Here is a 22,789-nt window from a genome sequence, read left to right on the forward strand (position 1 = left end):
TAATAAAAGTCATACTTTAAGGAAATAATATCCTGCAGCCATAAAAAGTTCTTCTCTCAGCATGAAGTGGCCATAAAAAGGCTCTCACCTCCCAAATTTGTAGTGCGTAGAACTTGCCTCCCCATTTACACAACACACACACACACACACACACACACACTTCAGCATCAGTACAAGACTAAAGCAGGTCCATCTCTCACTTTGACATGTACTACATGTGGGAAGAATCTATGGAGTGCTCGGACTGATGAAATCAAACAAAAGACAAAAGCAAGCACAGAATAAAAGAGTTGAGTCATGATTTCATAGGAAAGGTGTCACACATCACAGTTATATTCATGAAAAACATCACTACTAGTGACCACTCCCATGAAATTGGTATTTTTACAATGGTTTAAATAAATCTGAATGATTAGTTCAGCGTGACAAATTCAAGGACTGACTTTGTCTCCAAAACTTTCCCATCTTGAGTTTTACAATTATACAAGTTTAATAAGCTTATGTGCTTTCTGTCCTGATATATCAGTCCTTCATAAACCACAAACAAAAGAAACAAAGATTTTGTGACTGACCCCAAAATAAGTACTGTTGCTCTGTCCGAGTCACAGGTGCAAAATATACAAATGGAGAAAATATCTTGGAGATCATTAGAAGATGTGAGATAAATTGCGCTAAGACTTTGTTGGCTAACAGCACAAGTCTGTCAGTAACTAGAACCAAAGAGACAGGCTCCAACACAACAATAATATTAATAATAATACATTTACAAATATACATGAACACATTAAAAAGCACAGCTACTGTACAATGAGATGAGTCAGCATGTAGACATTGAAATAGAAATGCTTCTCTGCTATTGCTCTTCTTTGTTTTGTGGGATAGAAAAGATCGGGTATAGGCTTTTTTCATGGCTGAGAGGGCATGGTCTAAACAGACCATGGCAAGACAAATAACATGAGTCACCTCTTCAATCTCTGACTTGGCATTTTGAGAATAACAGCGGCTACAAAGAGAAAATAGATCCCAGATGATGGACCAAAAAAAGGAAAGGGGGGTATAAACCGATTTTGGGACAGTTACACAAGGAGCAAAACAAACGCTCGAACAAAAGGAGTGGGCGAAGGGACAGGCTCGCCATCTTGAGTTCTGGATGGGTAAAGGCAGCTGGGACTGGGAGAACTGGAATCTACTTGCACACATTGACCCACTCTGTGAGACGACACTCCTCGCACAGAACGTAGCAACACCAGTGGAACCTGCAATTGCAGCGCTCGCTGCGTGTCTGTTTCAGGATGTTGTGTCCACGGCCGCAGCACAGCGAGCCGCAGCTGTCTGTGCTGTAGCTGGTTTTGTTGCAGATGCGTCCTTGTGTACCCGGAGAGTCTACGGATGCATCACGCTCACAGAAATCAGGAGACTTCTCAAAGTACACCAGCTCTCTGGACATGGTTCGACGGCGGCCTCCGTTGAGTCCCCCTGTGCTCCCGCTGGCGCTGTTTCCTGTTCGAGGGTTGAAAACCCCATTGTTCTTGTTCTGAGAGTTGACAAAGATGGCTGACAGGAACTTTTCCTTGAGTAGAGAACCCACAACCCGGAACTCTGGAGACACATGCCAGCAGGTCTTAAACTGACAGCTCCCTGATGTGCCATGACACTTGCACTTCCTCTTCATGTTGTCAGTCACTATCTGTGTAGAGAAATGTAAATTATGTAACAAATCAGAAATGCAACCCTGATGAGGATATATGCCAGTGAGGAGTGAGAATGCTATCCGAGCAACGTTAAGAACACAGTGGATAAGCACATTACTCACCTGTCGTCCCACCCGGTTGTTATGTATCCTCATGCGAGCATGGATGTCTCTTGGAGACCCGCGGGAGTCGAGCCAGTCCCTGGAAAAACGGTCCCCAAAGCGGACGTCATGACTGCAGCCCCCCCACTCCCACGTTTCCTGCATGGAGCTAAGCTCATCTGGTAAAGGCTTGAGCGGGGCGGAGGGGTGGGTAGAGCGCAGGCTAGCGGGCAGGTCGCCATGGTGACCGTTTAGCTCTGAGGGTAATGACCGTGTCATCCTGAGGCCTACTCCACCCTTCTGCAGGGTCTGCAGCTGCAGCTGTGTGAGTTTCAGCCGGATCTTATCATCATCCTGGCGACGCTTGGCCTCGCAGCCACACCCCCGCAGCTTGCCCATGCTGCAGGCCGAGGCCACAGAGTGAGCCACACCCGCTGCCAACAAGGCCAGAGAGAGGGCACTCTCGCGAAAACCTGGGAGCAGGAGATACAGTACACACTCAGCAAGTTGAAAATGATAAACAGTCCTGCGTCTGTGTGCAGAACAATCCCTACTCTCATACCTACACACACCCCCCCACCCCCCATAATCCCAGGTCACATTTTGACCATCATTAGCTTGCCTCAGGCTCTCACCCCTGTTGAGGATGGTGTTGTGGTGGGGAAGCTTGCCAAGGCCCTCCAGTGAGGAGCAGTTCCAGCGCTGGTCCCGGAGCTGGTGCTGGCATTCGTGAATGGCCACCTGGATGCCCTGCAGAGCGGAGGCCGTCACATCGGGGCTCCGCACACACATCCGCATCTGACGTTTACTGAGGCCTGCCAACCTCAGGCACACTGAGTTAGGGGTTAGCACTGGATCTCCTGCCACCTTCAGGCTGAGGATATCATTACACAGCACCCTGCAGAGAGAGAAAGAGAGGGAGAGAGAAAGTTTTTTTGGGGAGGGGCATTAGAGCTGGTCAGGAGTTCATTAGTCAAATCCAGACAAGTATTTGGCAATGGAAAGATGTTTTGGATACTTAAGAAAATCAGAAAAATACAAAACCATGGAGATTTAAGGGTTAGGGTTAGGGTTTTCAAGGGCTTTCCCAGACACACATAGTAATAAAATGTGTTAATCAATTGCACAAGTATTTACTAGAGAGTTTCTACAGATGATGCTTAAAGGACAAATACAATTCTAAACAGATCATCCAGTCGTGAAATCCCAAAAGCGGAGAGTTACTTGCCAAATACATCGTATGGAGAATTAACAATAGTGGGATTGTTAATTCTGGAATAGGCAACAAATCTAAAAAATAAACATTGATTCCAATGCTTCAATATTAGAAAAATGAAATCAAAGACAGATGTTTCACTTTTTAACTAAATATGTTAAATATTCGTTTCAATCATACAGTCATACACAGTAACTTCCCTCAATTCTTGCCGAATTCCATGTAGCAAGAACCCGCATGTAACATCAACTCTCCTGGCGCTCTCAAGTGCACTCACGTTAATGCAGGTGACATAAGTGCTGCTGCCAAAATCAGGAATTGGTCCCAACGGAGTTTGTTTGATAGCTCCATTTTGTTAAGCGTCTTTCGCGACGTGACATTAAAACACTGGTAATAAAGTCCTGTATTGAATAAGAATATCACAAAAGGAGAAGAGTGGAGTATTATCGATGCACCGCCAAACCGAAGAGTGAAGACGGAGAACAGAGGAGCTCGAGGGCGAGAGTAAACGGGAGGGGGGAGAGAAAGAGGGGAGGGGAGATGCCTCCACAGGCGGCTGTTTGCAAAATATTGGACAACAAGAAAGTTGGATCACCAGTTGATCATTTTATCATTTGAGAGTGTGATAATTCGTCCAAGCGTAAAATGACATCTCCAAACTTTTACGCGCACCACAAGCCGTGCGCTAAAATACTGGATTCCTATAAACATAGGCTATTTAATAGACTATAGAAATATGAATGTATTCAGACTTGCTTTTTATTGGTGGGTCGGTGGATTGTGTATGATAGACTTCCATTTTTGGAGAGAAAGAACAAAGAAACGCTCGGTAAAATGAAATATGGAACGTCAAAGAAGATTTTGTCATAAAAGGGATGAGTTAAATGATGAATGGGGGGGAGGGGAGAGCTGCTGGTTCCACTGTACGACAGGGAGGCAGCAGCAGGCAGGCGGCTCCGCTAACAGACCCTCCAACAATACTGTTTTAGGCATGTGCTCCCCCTTCCTCCCACCTCCATCAGAGCGGCTGTTCCTCATTGTTGTGTTTGAAACAACTTCACTCCAAAGTCTTTATTTCAGAGTATAAAATTATATAGACTACATAAATTACGGGAGTGACAGCTCGGATTTTTTGTGTGATTATTAATCACATTATGGCGTCATGCTCCAACAAAATGCGTTATAGTACGTAGGGCCATGATGGCTTTTAAATACATCTTATGCTTATTGAAGACTACCAAACATCTCAATTATCTATTCAAATTCGTTTTTCATGCTCAGTAATGACCAGGCCAATGAAACCAGGTACTCAGGTCTTCTGTTAGGACTTTGTGCTGTGGCAGCTCGCATCCAATCAATTATCCAAATTAAGCATCTTAAACAATCTCTGCTGCTAAATAAACAGGCCAATCACTCACATAGTGAGACTGCTAATTATCTCACAAATGTTTTCTCAAATCGGACTTATAATAATAGACACTGCTGTTTGAATCGAGAAGGTGCATGTGCTTTACTTTCATAAAATTAAGTTAAAACCCCCCTCGAACACGGTTCGCATAGTGACACCAATTCATCTAATCTCCTTCCATTCCCTAAGCTGCAGCAATGAAAAGTGCATTAGCATTCTGCCTTGGCGTGTATATCTAAGTGGCTTAAAAAGTGATTTGAAGTTGATTTGTATATAAAAGGCCCCCTTTATCCGGATTGAAGCTCTAATCTGCTCGGTGTCGCATGACTGCTCCAGGAAACTCGTTTGAGCACCTTCATATAAGGCTGGAGTATAAACGTAGGATGGCTGTCATTAAATCCTTTTTACAAAAGCCCACTTCCTTTTACTGTCATCTGAGGGAGGGAGGGAGAGAGGGAGAGAGAGAGAGAGAGAGAGAGAGAGAGAGAGAGAGAGAGAGCGATGGAGAAGATGGGGGGGGGATTATTCAAGATACAACCTCTGCAGTGACTATTGTGGAATATGCAAATTAGCAGATACATGTCACATAATGAAACATTCACCCATGAACCAACATGGAGAAGTTTGGGGACACTGAAGCCTGCTCCTAGTCTGGGGTTAGATGGAGATGCCGCAAAGTGGCTCAAGCTGTGATTACATTGGGCTACATGTGCGTCGAGGGAGGTCTGCAGGCCAGATGTTTGGAATGGTTTTTATTCTTACTCGTCCCCTCTTTTCCTGGTTCATCATACATCAGACTTCTGATTGGAGGCCGTATTTCATCTCCCGCGCTCGAAAAAATATTTAAGTAGCCCAGCAGGCAGTGTGAGTTATATGACAACTAAGATCGTATTGCGTCTTTCTACGTGCAAGTGTCGTGGTGCGTGTGCGCGCGCGTCTTGAGCAATTAAGACTGGTGATAAGTTTTGTTTATTGGGTCCGATCTAAATTATCTAAATATAGGCTATTACGAGACCCTCATAAAAGGTTTTAATTAATAGTTGGTGTCATAATGTAAAACGATATTTAATATATAAAGGGATTAGTGTAAAAAGGAAACGAAGTGAACAGAAATGTCCTTATTCACTGCACATTTTGGGAGCGCATTTGGAGAAAGGAGGAGGAGATGCGGTTAGGGAGTAGGCTAATCCAACCACCGGGTAAAAAAAAGGGCAGTTTTAGATGGCTCATATTCCGCTGTAACTGTATTGCACCGTGACACCAGCTTTGAGCAGCGACGGAGCACCAAACCAGGCGCACCCGCAGCATTTGTACCAACACATCACTGCTTCAGGGGCACTTCTTCTTTTTGCAAGACTGGATGGAAGAAAGCGCACGGCCAGTGGGAAAATACTCTCAGCCGCACACATTAACAGGGAATCGATTATGTGATGACCGTGAGATTCCACAAGTAATATGCGCAACTCTTTGGATTGTCCTATTTTTTCTCTTCCTTTCTTTTTTTCTGCCCAGTTGTGTTTCCTTATTCATTGTGCGCCCTATGAAGAGCATTAACTATCCCTCCCTCCAATCCTATTGAAAAGGCTCCGAAAAAAAACAGAGGGAGATGAGAGCAGCAAATCCCTTTTTTATTCCCCTCGTAGCGCTCAATAAGAGAAGAATGTGTTGCCTATCAGTCACCGAGGGGATCAAGTCTTCGGGACTGTCCCACGCGTTCAATGCGCCGTGCAGAGCATCACTGAGAGAGACAGAGTGAAGAGGACTGCAGCAGCAGTAGCATCCTGCCTGGACACTTGACATCATTTAGCAACCTGTCTCCACTCAAGATCCATTTAAGTCAATTAGGGCGGTCTGCTTCTCTCACCTTTCAAGTCCTCTTACCGGACTGTGGCGTGGTGAGTATATACACCTTGCAGCATTTTGACCATAATTCATTAGATCATAATCAGGGTGCAAAATTAACTTTTTTTTGTCCACCAGCCAATGTTCAAATTTTACCAGCCATGCAATAGATTACCATTGTTTTGTTTTTTTTGGGCTGGTGAGTGAAGCAAATTTCCCAGCCACTTGCATAATTTACTAGCATTTAGCTGGTGGATGGTGCTAATTTTGTACCCTGATCATAATGATAAAACATATCATATGGAATCAGTTGTAAGCAACTGAGATGTGGGAAAACTGTGGGAAGGCTTCTGTCTATTTTTTCTTGTTTTTAGGCCGATTGTTTATTTTAAAGCTATTTTCATATTGTTATAAAGTGTGCATATCTGTGCTGGAGTGAAAAATTCAAAGATATTTGGAACTAGGCTATAACTTGGTCTGAGCTAAATCTATTTAACATTTTTTTCCTTCTCATATTTGACTTGACTTGAAGACACGATGAGGAGTCTGGCGCTGCTGTTAGGGGTGAAAGCCGCCTGCATCCTGCTGGTGTCTTCGCTCTCAGGGACAGGGGCCGTCAACAACAGCGGCCGGTGGTGGTGAGTTCACCAGATAGCCTACTACATTCACTTAGTTATCAGCAGCGTATTAAAACTTCCTATTTAACGCTGGTTTGAGCGGGGAAGATCCTGCGCTACCGTATGAACGGTGTTTTATTGGGCTGCCACATTCCATGCTGCATGTTCGAAATAATGTGTTAGTTTTGGCACCGTTCACAACTTCTGTTCAGCCTTTGAAAAAAGAGCAACCGCAAGATATTAAATCTTGTGGGGTCTATTTTTAATGTATTGTCCTTTCAGTGGAATTACAGCAGACTATTGATCTATTAACAAATTAACGAATTACATTTGGTTTACCTTTTATTTGTGGTAGATTTTATTCTCTCTCTCTCTCTCTCTCTCTCTCTCTCTCTCTCTCTCTCTCTCTCTCTCTCGCTCTCTCTCTCGCTCTCTCTCTCTGCTTCCCTGTCATTTGGACTTTGTGGTTTGAACACGAGACAACATTTTTCAGTCCAATGTGGGATAAATTAAATATGGATTTATTTCATAGCTGAAAGGAATCCCATTCGAGGTCTTATCCAGGGTCGTGCTGATCAAATACTACTGTACATTGCTACATTGTCTGTACAGCGACCTAAAACTAAAACTGCTAATTATTTTGTTATGGAAAACAAAAATAAAATAGGATCTGTAGTTTGCGTCAGTGGGCATGTTGTCTTGCTTTTGTTTAAAAATCTATAAACTGTGGGTTAGGTTTGTTGAGGTAATGATTTAACGAAAGATTTTGTCGTTTTGCGGTGTCATTAGATGGACAGTATTTGCGCACAACGTCAGGCGTTTTCAAATATTTAAAATGTCAACTGAAATCCAACAAAACATAGGAGAAAAAAAAAATACATTGCGGAGTTGTTGGAATGAAGAAAACATCCAAAAAGACGGCACTATTATTAATGTTCCCAGGCCTGGGTCAGCCCTCCAACAGGCCAAGACTCGCCCGCTTTTCCGGATAATAATGCTTAACAGAAGAGGCAGCCATTACACTACAAGTGAATCAAAAAATGTTGACACAGAAATGTCACATAAATTGCCAGCAAATAAAGTGGAAAATTATAAAGCCTGTGTACTGAAACACTCAAACTAGAAATGTTTTGAAACCTGACTACCACAGTGAGTGCATTAAAGCCATGTTCAGTGATCTGAAATGTGTATAAAACTGGAGAAGCGCAGGTGCAATATTTGGACACAAATGGTTAAAAAGCCATAAAAGAATGTTTTCTGATATCATGTGGCAGAGGGTCAACACACATTGAGTTAAATAGTATTATAAAAAAAAGCAGAATGGTTATTATTTTCTACTTGTGTCATAAAGCATAGTCTACAGAATATGAGTTTTTAACATTTTTGGTAGAGAGCATTTTACACCATAAACCTAAAGGTCTAATGTTTGTTGACTTGTGACCTTTTGACAGGATGGGCATATTTGTAGGTGAGATTGGACACTCATCTAAAAGTGTAGCCCACTTCTCCTAAGCTTTTTGGTTTATCACATGGGACACTGAAAATTAACAGAAAAGAAAAGAGAATTATGTTTAACAGGACAACACAGATGCAAACCTGTGAGGGAGGATTTCCTGTGAGTATGCCACTTATTCCTGTAATAACAGATGCTTAATATTTAGCAGAAGAATATGGTTACAAGTTCTAAAAATGAAACTGATACGTCATTGTATCTGGTTCAGACCCAAGTGATTTATAAACAGTAAGAAAAATATAATGTCATGTTATTTGCCAAGCCGAAAATCAGCATTCTGACTCAGAGACTTTCCTCATTGTCTTGAAACAGTGTGTCACTGTTGTACATAATTAGAACTATAATTTTAAGAAGGCACAACACTCATGAGATGCCAAGACACATCAGTTAAAGAGTTTAGAGGGTCACTTATGAGCTACATGCATAAACTGCCAGCTCCTTGACTCTGATTTCCGTTGTTCTTCTGTTGTGCCAGGGGAATTGTCAATGTGGCCTCCTCATCCAACCTCCTCACCAATTCCAAAAACGTGCAGTTGGTCCTGGACCCAAGCCTGGCCCTACTGAGTCGTCGCCAGCGCCGGCTGATTCGGCAGAATCCTGGCATCTTGCACGCCATCGCCGCTGGGCTGCACACTGCCATAAAGGAGTGCAAGTGGCAGTTCCGCAACCGCCGCTGGAACTGCCCGACCACCCACAGTCCAGCAGTTTTTGGGAAAATTGTCAATCGTGGTGAGTCTCTCTTGTCTTTCTCACCAGGCATTACTTGGACAATTTTGGCCAGGATGTAAGGGAATCTCTTGTACACATTTAAAAGCCTTTGTCTCTAAATATTTTCCCATTTTGGCCAAAAAATTGGCAAAGCCAAGTCTAAAAGGTTGGAATTGGTTCTGACTGGGAAGTTTTGATGTTGTTTCTTCAGGTTGCCGAGAGACAGCATTTGTATTTGCCATTACCAGCGCAGGGGTGACCCACGCTGTGGCTCGCTCCTGTTCAGAAGGGGCCATTGAGTCGTGCACATGCGATTACCGCCGCAGAGGTCCTGGAGGGCCAGACTGGCACTGGGGGGGCTGCAGTGACAATGTAGACTTTGGCCGGATGTTCAGCAGTGAGTTTGTGGACTCCAGCGAGAGGGGCAGAGATCTGCGCTACCTCACCAACCTACACAATAATGAGGCTGGCAGAATGGTAAGGATTTGATACTCAAACATGCCACAATTGCCTGTTTTTGTCAGAATTCCCAAGCGCTTCACATGTATTTGTGATTTACAATGTGTAAGATTTCATCAGTAGCCTTTGGTCTTCCTTTTTGCAGACTGTGTCGTCGGAGATGCGTCAAGAGTGTAAGTGCCATGGCATGTCAGGCTCCTGCACCGTGCGCACCTGTTGGATGCGCCTGCCCAGCTTCCGCACAGTAGGAGACTTCCTTAAGGACCGGTTTGATGGTGCATCCAGAGTTGTTTATGCCAACAAGGGAAGCAACCGTGCCTCTCACAGAGCCGACCCCCGACATCTGGAGCCTGAAAACCCGGCTCACAAACCCCCATCTGCCATGGACCTGGTCTATTTTGAGAAATCACCAAACTTCTGCTCCTACAATGGCAAAACGGGCACTTTGGGAACTTCTGGGAGAACATGCAACAGCTCTTCCCCAGGCCTGGATGGATGTGAGCTGCTCTGCTGTGGACGTGGGTTTAAGACCTGGACTGAGAGTGTGACTGAACGTTGCCACTGCACCTTCCACTGGTGCTGTCATGTCAGTTGCTTGAACTGCACAAGTACACGAACGTTACACCAGTGTCTATGATCACAGGTGGACACCAAGTGAATATTTAGGCATATACAAAAGGCAAAGAACTTCTTAGCAAAACAGGTAGTTGGCTGAGAATGCCCATAGCACACAGGTGGTTTGAGATGTTAGGTAGAAGCTAGAAAAGCTTCAAGGCGGGTAAAGTGATACAGGGAACTCTCTGGCACAAAAAAAAAATCAATCAGTGTTTTTGAAAACGGAAGATGGAGAAAAGCACAAATATATGAACAGGGTATAGAGGGAGTATATGTGCTTGCTCCTTGCTGTTAATGCTTAACAGTAATACAAGGGTATTTAAACACTACAACCATCCATGTAGAATGGAAATCATCCACATCCCTCAAGTGTTTACACTGTGGATAAATAGAATTAAAAGGGATGGAAATGATGTGGGGGAGAATCGATTGCTGTAACCAGGTACTACTAGAGCCTTCTTCTCCCCCACTGAGGGCAAAGACTGGACACAATGTTTCACAGATGTTTCTGTGGCCAGAGAGCCACAAACATGTGCTCCCATAAACTGGTGAAGACCTCAAACAAGAGGGGAGTTATTTAAAAAAAAAAAAAAAAATGTTTTGTTTTCTTTTGCTGAAGTTTGGCTTCTCTCACATGAAACTGTGTTACATTTATCTCCAGGGATGGGCAGTCTGTTCCCAGCTTGTGTACTTAGGCCCTGGATGCAGCCCAACCACTTATAATTTCCTCACCACATTTGCCCTTTTTATTTAGATTTCTCTGGAGTTGAATACACCTCAACCCTGATTTGCCACTCTGACTTACCACAGGATGGTCCTGATGTTACATGTCTGGGGCCAGTGGCCGCCAAGGAAAATAGAAACTGACTGAACAAATCTTACTGAGGCAATGTAATTTGAATGTATTATCAATACACTGAATATCATGGCATGACTAAATGTAGTTTGGCAAATCTGATGGGGTCAATTAAAACCTGCAGAATCTCACCATGCTCTCAAAATGAAAACTAATGCTATTCTGAGACATACATTGAGGAAACAAAAAGACACAAAGTTCCTGTTAATACATGAGTGTAACATTAAACTTGGTCCAGGTTTAAAGTAGGCTTATGTGAATTAATTCATGCTCGGCTGGAAAAAGCAGATAATCGTTTTATTTTAGTTTTAACAGCCTCTGCAGAAGAGATCATTCTGTATATCAGCTATGAGAACCAAAATGCTGTAAATACTAAAATATATGAATATATTTATAATGACGTCATTTGTAAGTTTGCTGAATGATCTATGCACCTGTCAGTGGCTGGAGAATATGCCATCATTAGTGTCAAGTCGGGAGATGTTTTGGTCTTATGCCTTTTTCTATTTTGGTGTAATGTAGCTGACACAAAACCAACTCTTACTAGAAACAGAACATTATCACGTCTTTGCTTGTTTCCTGTAAAAACACTTGTGTTCATGCACTGAATATTTACCTTTTTTGTATTAGTGTAAATAGAAAATATTTATTTCTGAGGATTTTTATACTGTTATAGAGAGATGTAAGAGAAGACTTTTTTTTGTAGATTTTAATCAACAGATTTAGGCTCCAGTTGGTTTTGTATTGTATGATAGAACAATAAAGTCTATATTTTCAATTAAGTTCCCCTCCTGAATGTGTCAAAAGATGCTATTATGTCTGTTGTAGTCTGTGTTTGAGATAGTTTTGACAACCAACCAAGTGAACATATAAGCCTGTCCCTGGGTGTCCTTTGCTTAATCCTATTACCACCACCAAAGCAGCCTCTTTCTCCAGCTCACAAAACATCTCTGCATCTGTGCTCCCAACCACAAGAGACGGCCCCTGCTTATCTAGCCACATACCTTATTTTATACAGTATTGAATTTTATTGCATTGAATGCTTTGCTTCATTTGCTTAATGTTGGAAAGAAATAAAAGAAATAGAATGACAAATAATGAAAACCTAGAATCTCCCCCAGCCCCTGGCAACCTGACTAACCACAGGAGTCTGGAAAGCTTTGCACTTTCTCCTTAGCCCACCACAGCCCAGGAGCAGCCAGGGTCATCCAGATAGAGCACAGTAAGGTCACCAACACACTCCCAAAAAATACAAAGGTCCTATTAACAGAGCAACAAAGTTGTAGCTGTAAGGGCAGACAGGGTGACATAGGACCAAGGACAGGGATGAGGCATTTTCTGAATTACAGTCTTGATGTTACAGGGCAAAAGTGAGGGAAAACAAGGGGCAAGAAGTTAAGTAATAAATTGAGCAGGGATTGGTCAGCATCTCAAAGAAAGTTGAAAGTTTAAATCTGTAGACCTAGGGGGATTAAGAGGATAAAAATAACAAAACAGAGCAAACTGAATCAAAATACTGCAAATGATGGGGTCACAGGAGGGTGGACAGCCAATCAAAACAAAAAGATGAGGACTGAAAATGTATATTGATTACAGAGTAACACAACTGACTGCTCCAAAACACTAATATTGACAGCACACATGATTTGGCTTAAAGAACGATATAAAGAAAAGCAAATAGAGAAAAAGTCGGGAGAAAGCAAAAGCTCACAAATGTGAAAATGATACAATCCTGGCTTTGAGAGAGAATTAAGAGGAGATCATGGATACACAGAAAGAAACAACAAAAAAAAGAGAAGTGGCAGACAGATTTAAGAAAAGAAGAGGGAAGGCAGAGTTCAAATCCCAGGCGTGAGAGTGAGGTGGGAGAGTTGGTAGAGAAAGTGAGTGGAGGGGGTGCTGCCTGTGGGAGTGCTGAGGAGTCAGTGATAATTAGCTCAATTAGTGACAAAGGCAGTGTAATAAATACCGACTTAGTGTCTGGGTCCCTGCTGGCCTCTCTCTGCGCAGCCTGCGATGTGGCCATGGCCTGACGGACAATTCATTAAACTGACAAAATACCCCACCGTCCAGGCGTGACGCAGCGAGTTAGCCCCCTACAGGCAGAGCTCATTGTTCTAATTGTCTGGGCTGGAGTCACTTTGTGGCCGCCCCCTCCTTCACCCACCCCGCCTTCACGCTCTGCCTTCAGAAAAACCATGGAGTGAATACCCCTACCTTACTCTCAAGTAGGTGATCGGCAGGTTGGGGGGAAAAAAGCAGTAAGAGTTCCTTGGGGTGGGGCGGCTGGTGGGGGAGGCAGTGGGATTAGCGAATGGAGGTTGCCTGGGAGTGCTGGGAGCAGCACCGATCGGAATGTAGGAGAGATGAGTCCAGAAGCTCGGATGCAGGACAAAGCGAGAGTTAATAAGGAAAGATTGAAGGGGCTGGCGACAATGGGCCGCCACCCGAGTCGAGATGAAATTGCTTCCGAGGATTATTGGGAGAGGGTGTGAGCGTTGTAGGGTTTTTTGTGTGAGTGTGTGTTTGGTTGGGCATTTTGTGTGTGCAGGGGCAGGGGGAGTGCTGGATTGATGGCTGCCCCTCTGGTTGGGGAGCAGGGGACCAGGGGAGGCTAACCGGCTGTTCCCACAGTCTGTTCTGCTGCAGCCACCTTTGACACACGGGGCTGCCAGGCGGCAAGCAGGCAGCCATGGTGAGAAGGGCACAAACAAAAACAACAGCTCCAATACATAAGTCACTCTCTCTGGAAGGCTGGTGGAGAAGCGCAGGCTGGAGGTGAGGGTGTGAGGGGGGGAGGACGGAGAGCAGGAAAGTGTGACTTGAGGAACAAATAAAATAAGAAATAGAGATGCCACAAAATCCTGTCAGTTACTGTATTGCCAATATCTTAAGATAATAACACATTGACATCCAGTTACGGCTTGTATCACAATGTTAGTACAACATTTATGCAACATTTACTTTGTCTCTCTCCCATTTTATCAGCTTACTGGTGGTGTCTTTTTAGGATCCTTAACTTCAGGAGCAACATAGCAGGGGTACAGGGTTATGTAAGTTCGTTGACACTAAGAAATACAGCCACACTGCCTGCATTTGACCTGAGAGTGAGAGTATCACTTAAAAAAAATTTAAGAAAGGAAATAGTTTTCACTTACCCACATTGTGCTCCTAACAATAATTAGGTCAATCACCACAGAACATACAGAGAAGATGATACGGCATACTGAAAGCACAGCAGCTTCATATTAAAATTCCTGCTAAATTGTGGATAAATGTTTGCCCGTTGGGTTGAGTTGGCTTTAATTTGAAGGGCGTATGATAAGGAATTTTGAATTGGGTTTGGGTCACCGCACTGAATGATAGGCTGCTCACTGTGGTTGGGATGGACAATGTGGCATGGCTTGGATCTGGCGCACAATACTGATTTGATTTCCGTTGGGCCTCAAAATTTCATTGTAATCCTAGCATTTAATTGTGCCAGGTTCCAATTAATTAGGGCATTGTTATAATGGGAAAACTCTTACATTGCTCATGTAATAATCAGAAGCATTTGTTTGGTGCCATTAAGTGACCACAGGGCTGTTATGTAATAAGATATGCATTTACAGCCTCATCACACACATATTACATAAATTAATTATAATCAACTGAACCTCACCTAAAGTTACAGAAAACTATAGAGCGGATTAATAGCGGTTAATACGGTGGATCAAATTGACTCAAATTCAATTCAGACTTGAAAGAATGAAAAGAGCGTAAGTGTGAGAATGTGTACATGTGTGTGTGCAGTTTGTGTACATACCCAAGCCAGTGCGTGTGGGTGTGTGGATGGCAGCTGGGAGGCAGACACGGTCCAGGAGAATCGTCCCCTAGCAACTGACCTTTTCGGCAGATGGCAGTTCCAGAGTAACAGCCACCCAGCATCACAATGGCCATGGCCTCCTAACATCTCCATCACTTCATCATCTACTGGCCTGCCACAACCTGTCACACACAGGAGAGAGGGAAGGTTACATTCATCCCAGCACGCATACACGCATTCAAGTGTGCTCTCTTTTTTTATCCTCTCGCTTCAAGTCCAAAACATTCCACACACATCAGTTTGGGTCTGCCATCGACTGTTTCCATGTTCCTGGGGTATGCAGCAGGGCAGTCGAAAGGGGATGAGAGGAGGATAGATTTAGGAGAGACACTTAGATTTAGGAGAGACACGGCGGACACTCGCGGCTGTCCACAAACCTCCAGACACTCTGAAACCACTGTTTTCCGTTGTTGGGTTTTCTGAACAGGGTGGGAATGTGGACAGACCACTCGACCATGGTGAGCAATCAGTATGTCTGTGGTCAGGCTCTGTGCCCCTGTGGAGCGAGATGGAGAGCAAGCCCTGCAGTAAAGGATGGGAGGGATATAACTTTGCAGTGTTTTTGCGTGACATGCCAACACTCTACACATGTGTATAAAGATGTTGTGAATAGGAGCCCCCTGTGACAGGCGTGAGTGAATAGGCATGGGCTGATAATATATTTTGAGTTATCAACACCCCGTACCCTCTGCACATACACAGCAGATTGTCTTGGCTTCATGGCCCTTTTCTCTGTTGGCCCATTTTTTTGTGGATATTAAATACTTTTTTCAACCTCAAGACTGCTGAGATAAACACCTCACGTGAAACATCACCTCTAATTTAATATCTTGTGGTCTTCAGTCTATTGCAAATACCGAATGGTCAGCTTTAAGTACCGTTTGACCAAAAAGTTGAAATGCACAGGCAGCAGTTATTCAACAAGAAAAGGTTAAATCCCCAATCACACATCTGTGAATGGTTAACCTGGCAAGACCAGACAAGAGCCAACAAACAGATAAAGTGGCATGTCAAAATCGGTTCCACAGGATTAAGTGTTTTAGGTGGAAAACTGTGCGTCAGAGTGCGACTTTAAACCACTGTATATTCTGGGGGAGATCATATGCTAGCAAACACTGTTAGTCCTCCTGTAAACAGAGCGGTAATGACAGGGAAAGATGTTGGGCAAGGACAACCAACAGTAGAATATGTTTACAGACATCTGACAATGTATGGGTACAGCACGGCAGCGTTTCAGCTCTGAGATCCACATAAAATATGAGCACAAACTGTGGTGGAATCTATGTGACACAACATAAGCCTACACATCATTTCACCTGTCAGCAGGGATGAAGCATGCATTGATAAATTACAGTAATATGTGTCTGGCTATATTGAATGTTAACACTTCTCTTTATCCAAATGTACCTCAAACTGCCAAATGTATAATGTTTTTGTACATTACTGTTCATTTGGGCTACACAGTGAAATATAACTAACCACAGCAAGTCAGAATTACTGTATCTGCACTTAACCAATACAGAGGATTGTGATGGTTTTATTATCAGTTGGCCCACCTTGACATCATCTGGACCACAACATGCCATCTTTGAGTCAGTAAACAGTACTGAGAAATGTCTGAACATATGTGGCTATTATCTCTAATGTAGTAATACTGTTGGAAACAAAAGGAGAAATGCTCAGTTTTTGGTTTTAATTACAAGCTGTGTTTTACAGCGACAGTGGGCGAGGGCTCAGCACTGACACAGCAGTAGAGGAATGTTTATTTGCTGCAGTTTAGGAGCTGAGTGGCTTGCAGGAACTATGACACATTCCTGTGTCACTGGCTATCCTGCTCGCAGACACACTAACACATTCACACACTGGCGCCCCATGTGTTGGTTCACAGCTGCACAGACACACACACAAATATTCCCTCCTAACGTGTCCTGCACACATCCACAGAATGTGGCACCTCTGGAATCTGTAAGCAAGCTCAAATCATATGCTCATTCATGGCAACTTAGTGTGACATGACTTACTAGGCCCAATACTTCCCCTGCGTGTGTGTGTGTGTGTGTATGTGTGTGTGTGTGTGTGTGTGTGTGTGTGTGTGTGTGTGCTAATATGTGTGTGTGAGCTCACTTGCATGTCTGTGTGGCTGGCTGCACACACCTCTCCATCTTTCCTTCTGCAGTTTTATCCATTATCCCCTGCATTTGGCAACCAAAGCCTGTAAAGAAGACATTTCTCTTGGCAACTGTTTTTTAAAGGCAGTGACACAGGTGACAGCCAACCACAGAAGCCACACATCTTCCAATCTACATGCATACTGAGAACTGCTTGCATAACAGAACCGCCCCAATCTCCCTCTCCCATCTCAAAACACACACAAGTTCTTTCTCCATGTCACACTCACACACACAATACTGCTCCCACCCGTCTCTCTGCAATATACTCACCCAAGCTTTGAGGGCTAAACGCTTCCAGAGCCAGAGCTGTCCTACAAACTGTGCCAGCAGCCTTTCAGTACATTTTGCACCCTAAAACGTTCCTTCTGGACCCTAAATTAATATTGTGTGAGCTTTAATACATGAGCTGGGTTAGCTACAGAGTGACATTAAATGCTGCATGTTGTTGACATGAGCAGTGTCCAAAGTGCAAAGTTAAATAAGGAAAATTGCTCTGTAAATGTCATCATTTGGGATGCTACAACCATCAACAAATCACAAAAGGGTACTGAACTCTCAACACTGCCAAACACATTGTGTGTATAATTGAAATGGCACAATGCATGCATTAATTAATATCACATGTCAGGGTACAGCTGCAGTAAGCAGCTTCTCTGAACTGCAAGTATTTTGGGACTGGGAGACATCTTTGTTTTGCTTGGCTGCTAGTCATAATCTTTTCTGGCATCTGGATCATCTAAAAGACAAATGGGTGTGTTAGCTTGATTGAATAATTGTTCTGATTTTGATTGGCTACCAGCGACACATTTATCTAGCAGCCAAAAGATTTCCTTAAAAAATCCTCTGGAACATAAATAAGTTATATTGGATTTCAGCTTGATTCACTTTTTGGAAGATAGATGAATGAGGTGGCTCATGAAGAACTGTGGGGTGCTAGGCAGATGTAGGTCTAGTGAATTGTACACTGTTTTGTCCGCACATTAGTTCAGGTACAAAGGTGTGTGAGTGCTCACCTGCTTTTGCACTGCAGGGGTCTGGAGATTTCTTTAAGGATCTCCTTCCTTGTTTATAGTGGACTGAAGACCCGTCTTTCTTCGCCTTCATCTTCAAGGTTGCACAGAACCTGACACGCTCCCCTGGAATAGAAATAGGATAGGATAGGAGATTACTTATCCCCTGGGGAAAATTCAACCTGTGCTTTTGACCTATTTTATCTGTTAATGAGTTTGTTTCGAGGAAAGGGTGCTCCACACAAACACACCTCAGTTAGCCCAGCTGGTAAACCCAACATCTTCAAGACAATAATGCTAACAGATGAGCCCATACAACTTTCCTCACACCCAAGGGAGTTTTAGTCCACCATTTCAAAATGAACAACTTTCAGGTTATATAAACAGATATCAAATGTTACAAAATCACCCAAATCCCAGTAGTCACCAAATTAACCAAATTAACCTTCATGTGAAGAGTGAGGAAACAAGAATCTGCAGTAGATAAACTAAACACATATGTGACGTTGTGTGGCAGTCTTTGTGTGTTTTTAGCTACTGTGCATCATAGGTCATCATCACCAATGATAGTTTGTGGCAAATCAAGTCAGTGTCAAGCTTTGCTGACTTGAAAATTATTAATGGCTGCCATCTAGTGGAATTAGTGTCGAATTACAAACTTTAAGTTGGTTCATTCAAACAAAACAAACTTCTGGATCTGTGAAATGCAATATCAACCCACCTGTTACGATAAATACAGAATAAAGCAAACACATAGGCTACAAAGGAAGATAAATTGCTAATGTTTTCTTAGCCAGCTAGCTAAAATAAGCAGATGATAACACTAAAGAACGGTTAACGTTACCTGAATCCCCCACTAACACAGAACGTTTAGGGAACGTTAGGGAACGTTAGTTTATGGTTCTCTAAAGGTTAGTTCGAACCAAATCAAAAACTAACGTTCAGCTCGGTTCCTACTCAGGACAATGGAGCAGTTTTTTCCATTAACTTTATTGTGTCGACAGCATAAAAAGAGTTCGGCATCATACTAAGATATAACAAGTTCTGTCTTCACTGCACTCTCATAAGGCCTACAGCAACATATAAAAAAATAATTAAATAAAAAACAACGGAAGTACAAATTAAATACTAATAATACATAAATAAAAACTTAACTGAAAGGTAGGCAATATTATTACCTTTCTTAAAATCCTGTAGTATATTGAACACTTTTTTATTTATAATTTGGATTGACTCAAAATATTTCCTGAATTCAATTCTGAACATATCTAAGGCCGAGACTATAATTTCCCCAGTAGAATTATTAAATTGCCAGAGCAATCTCAACTTAAAAAAGGACTAAAAGTTAGCTACAACTGGACCTAAATACAGAAACAGAATAAAAGAACTAAACTAGAGGAAAGCCATTTGGTTGACCGTACTGTCTTTTTTGTTTTCACAGTATAGCCTATATAGCTTCCAGCTTAGTGATTGTTAAAGAAGTTTTTCTTAACATGTGCACCTAAGCTGTTTTAAAACACCTAAGCTGTTTTAAAACAGAATCCTGGTATCGATTCTGGATGTTAGCAGGTAACGTTGTTAACTAACACAACATATACAGTATATAGCAGGACCATAGACTGATATTAACAGTCTATATGAGCAGGACCCTACTCAGATTCAATCTCATTACTGATTAGCTTAAAATACAGTCACTCAGAGCGTAGAATAAAAAAAAAATCTGATCATAGCTAAGTGAAATACTTGGTTGAGCGGATATGATCCTTCACTCCATACCAGTTGGTGGTGGCTGCAACCATGGATGTATTAAGAGAACCAGCAATGCACTATTTCCTTGTTTGCCAACGCTACTATTAGCCGGAACAACCGCAAAGCCCTGAGGTGTCTGTGTCAAAGTCGATAACAATCCAATCTATAGTACTCAAAGACATAAGCATATCCCAATGTCTCAAACCCAAACCAAAATAAAAACGGATTGAACTAAACAGGTGAGACGTGTGTTGTAATTAATCAACTGTAATACCTAGTGTGACCAGCGGAGGGTGTCTAGGTATATGACCATGGTGTATGTTGTTAAGGGAGTCGAAGAAGACTAGCTACAAGCTAGGTTTTGGCTTTTCTTTAACTGTCTATGGGTTTTGGTGATGATATTGGTTCGTACCATAGCCTGTATATTATTATTATTATAATAATAATAATAATAATAATAATAATAATAACAACTAATAACTAACTAATAATATACAGTATATGGTTCGTACCTAAGGTTTGAGCGCAAGCTCATTGTGGATTAAAAACCATGTCTCATCTTTAAGACAAACAACACATGACGTAGGCCTATTTGCTTCCATGGCATCAGCTAGCCTGAAAGCTTCACCCAAGAGAGCTTATTTTCTGTTGTTGTGAAAATGCATTCATCTCATTATTACGAGCTCTTTTCTCATAATTACGAGATCTTTTCTCATACTTACGAAATCTTTTCTCAAAATTACGAGATCAGGATCTCGTAATTACGAGATCTTTTCTCAAAATTATGAGTTATTTTCTTGTAATTATGAGATCTTTTCTCAAAATTACGAGATCAGGATCTCGTAATTACGAGATAAGGTGTCTACATTTTTTTTCCTATGGTGAATGTAATACGCTTCCGTAGATGACAGACCACCTGTGAGTAAAATAAAGTATCCTGTCTTGTGTTGGTTGTGGAACATCACCTCAGAAAGGACACATGTCACACAGTCGCAGTGCGTGTGCAAGTGGATGACACAGAGACATGCTGTAGTTGTCACTCTTCATTCATGGTATGATTAACTGATCAGAAATGAAAATAACAAGCTATTTTAACAATTTTCTCCCCAAATTTTAACAAGGACCTCTTAAGCAGCTGCTTGTTTCAAATGACAGTATGCTAAGACTCTAATTACAACCAACAATTATTTCCATAATATATTAATCCAGCTATACTTTCTTTGATTAATCAATTGAATGACAGTCTATAAAATGACAGAAAATTGTGAAAAATGCCCATTATTCTCTAAGAACCTAGGGGTGACACCTTCAGAATGCTTGTTTTGTTTTTTGACAAGCAGCCCAAAACCCAAATATATTCAACTTACAATGATACAAAACAGAGAGGAGCAGCACATCTTAACAGACACTAACAACACACGGCGTATGTGCCAGGGCTTGCAAGCCTTCAATGACTGCGCCACGCGCCTGTGACGGAAACATCTCTCCCGAAAGCACCAAATTACTTTTGTGCACAGTTCGAAACCATAAACTACACACCCACCAGGAACTCCATCATTGGGACCTCTCTCTCCTCCATCCATGACATTTACACAAAACGCTCCTTCCCTCATCCCTCAGACTCCTTAACATCCTGCTGCCCACAAACTCAACATCTTCTACACGCACACACACACACACACACACACACACACACACACACACACACACACACACACACACACACACACACACACACACACTCCCCCCCTCTCTTTCTACACATTCACACGTCACTTTATGCCCTCGCCTGGACCATAACTGACTACTTGCACCTATACTACATAAATATCCTCAAGGACCCAAACACTGCTTTTACTGCTATTTATTGCAATATCACTTTACATTTGTTTACATTAATTTACACTACCTGTATTTATTCATATTAACACTACTTGTATTTATATTTTTCTATTATTGCACTACATGTTTGGTATTGTACTAAATGTTTGTACCTTGTTTTGTATCTTGTTGTTAGCACCTTATGCTCTTTCTTTTGTTTTTGTACCTAGGACCAGGGAAACTTTGTACTGTACTGCACTGTATATAGATGGATGACATTAAAGTCTCTCTTAGCTTATCTGATCTTATCTCTTTTTTTTTTTTTTTTAACTTTTTTATTGATTCCATTCAGCATTGTCTCATTAGCATTTAACATCTCACACATATGTTTTCCACATATACAGAGCATACAAATATTTCACAACAGGGATCATACACATGAATAGACAAAAATTCACAATTAAACTCAAAACTCAGTAGACTCGAAATGAGTACATTTTTCACTTCAATCCATATTTTCATTCCCCTCTTGTAAAGACCGTTTTCTCCTGGTGAAGGCTTATCTTAGCTCTTATCTTATTCGATGAGCTCTAAAGCTACATTGAAAATAGGAACAATGCATTAAAAATAAAGACGTTTTTGCAGTCAGCTAATGTGTATTCGTGCTGCGTTGGGTAAAACATGCAAAAACAAACAAATTAGAGAAGCAATCAGAGGAGCATGCTTTCTAAAAGTGTCCTGTTAAACAGGTAGGGAATTTCTTCTAACTGTAAATTCAACATATTCACACAGGGATTGCGAGCAGATTATTTCCTCAGAATTGTAAAGCTGCACATACCACAAGTACGTACGTTTCTCAAGTTGTGCCAAATCCTAAACCTAGCTTTAATGATTACATTGCTCAATCTTGTGTACATTGCACTGTTTAACAGCAGACTGCTTTCATCTTATGAAAATGTGAACAGTTTTTAAAGGCAGTGACAGCCAGACAGTTTTGTTTTTTAATCTAGTGATGGTTGCACTAAGAAGTGGTTTTGAATTACACATGTAGTCAAGGATTAAAAAAATTGTCTGTCAAAATAAAATAGATCTTAGAACTTAACGTTAATACGCCATGTCTTTCTTGCCTGTATCAGGGTGGTGATGA

The 22,789-nt window shown here is 42.1% G+C and overlaps 2 protein-coding genes across 4 annotated transcripts; one reads left to right on the forward strand and one right to left on the reverse strand.

Moving 5' to 3' along the window:
• Nucleotides 1-282: 282 nt before the first annotated feature.
• Nucleotides 283-18,917, reverse strand: wnt10b (wingless-type MMTV integration site family, member 10b). 3 transcript variants are annotated; one of them, XM_031283470.2, is made up of 7 exons: nt 18,076-18,917; nt 17,333-17,434; nt 17,016-17,103; nt 14,832-15,013; nt 2,428-2,690; nt 1,814-2,265; nt 283-1,687 (listed from the first exon to the last, which is right to left on the reverse strand). In XM_031283470.2, exons 4-7 carry the CDS (start codon nt 14,963-14,965, stop codon nt 1,187-1,189), a joined length of 1,350 nt encoding a protein of 449 aa, XP_031139330.1. In that variant the 5' UTR covers nt 14,966-15,013; nt 17,016-17,103; nt 17,333-17,434; nt 18,076-18,917; the 3' UTR covers nt 283-1,186. The 3 variants fall into 3 exon arrangements, with proteins under 3 accessions (XP_031139330.1, XP_031139338.1, XP_031139348.1); XM_031283478.2 differs by lacking the exon at nt 17,333-17,434; XM_031283488.2 differs by lacking the exons at nt 14,832-15,013; nt 17,016-17,103; nt 17,333-17,434; nt 18,076-18,917 and adding an exon at nt 3,286-3,706.
• Nucleotides 5,019-11,801, forward strand: wnt1 (wingless-type MMTV integration site family, member 1). Its single transcript, XM_031283498.2, has 5 exons — nt 5,019-6,311; nt 6,791-6,896; nt 8,864-9,117; nt 9,308-9,573; nt 9,701-11,801. Exons 2-5 carry the CDS (start codon nt 6,796-6,798, stop codon nt 10,190-10,192), a joined length of 1,113 nt encoding a protein of 370 aa, XP_031139358.1. The 5' UTR covers nt 5,019-6,311; nt 6,791-6,795; the 3' UTR covers nt 10,193-11,801.
• Nucleotides 18,918-22,789: the final 3,872 nt, after the last annotated feature.

Source organism: Sander lucioperca, chromosome 12, assembly GCF_008315115.2.
Source record: "Sander lucioperca isolate FBNREF2018 chromosome 12, SLUC_FBN_1.2, whole genome shotgun sequence".
Taxonomy (NCBI): domain Eukaryota; kingdom Metazoa; phylum Chordata; class Actinopteri; order Perciformes; family Percidae; genus Sander; species Sander lucioperca.

Coding starts and splice junctions, on each gene's coding strand:
- wnt1 (XM_031283498.2), top strand. CDS start 6,796: ATGAGGAGTCTGGCGCTGCTGTTAGGGGTGAAAGCCGCCTGCATCCTG. Junction 9,118..9,307: donor TGGGAAAATTGTCAATCGTG/GTGAGTCTCTCT, acceptor TTGTTTCTTCAG/GTTGCCGAGAGACAGCATTT. Junction 9,574..9,700: donor ATAATGAGGCTGGCAGAATG/GTAAGGATTTGA, acceptor TCCTTTTTGCAG/ACTGTGTCGTCGGAGATGCG.
- wnt10b (XM_031283478.2), bottom strand. CDS start 14,965: ATGGCCATTGTGATGCTGGGTGGCTGTTACTCTGGAACTGCCATCTGC. Junction 2,691..14,831: donor ACCCACACGCACTGGCTTGG/GTATGTACACAA, acceptor CTCTCTCTGCAG/GGTGCTGTGTAATGATATCC. Junction 2,266..2,427: donor CAACACCATCCTCAACAGGG/GTGAGAGCCTGA, acceptor TCCTGCTCCCAG/GTTTTCGCGAGAGTGCCCTC.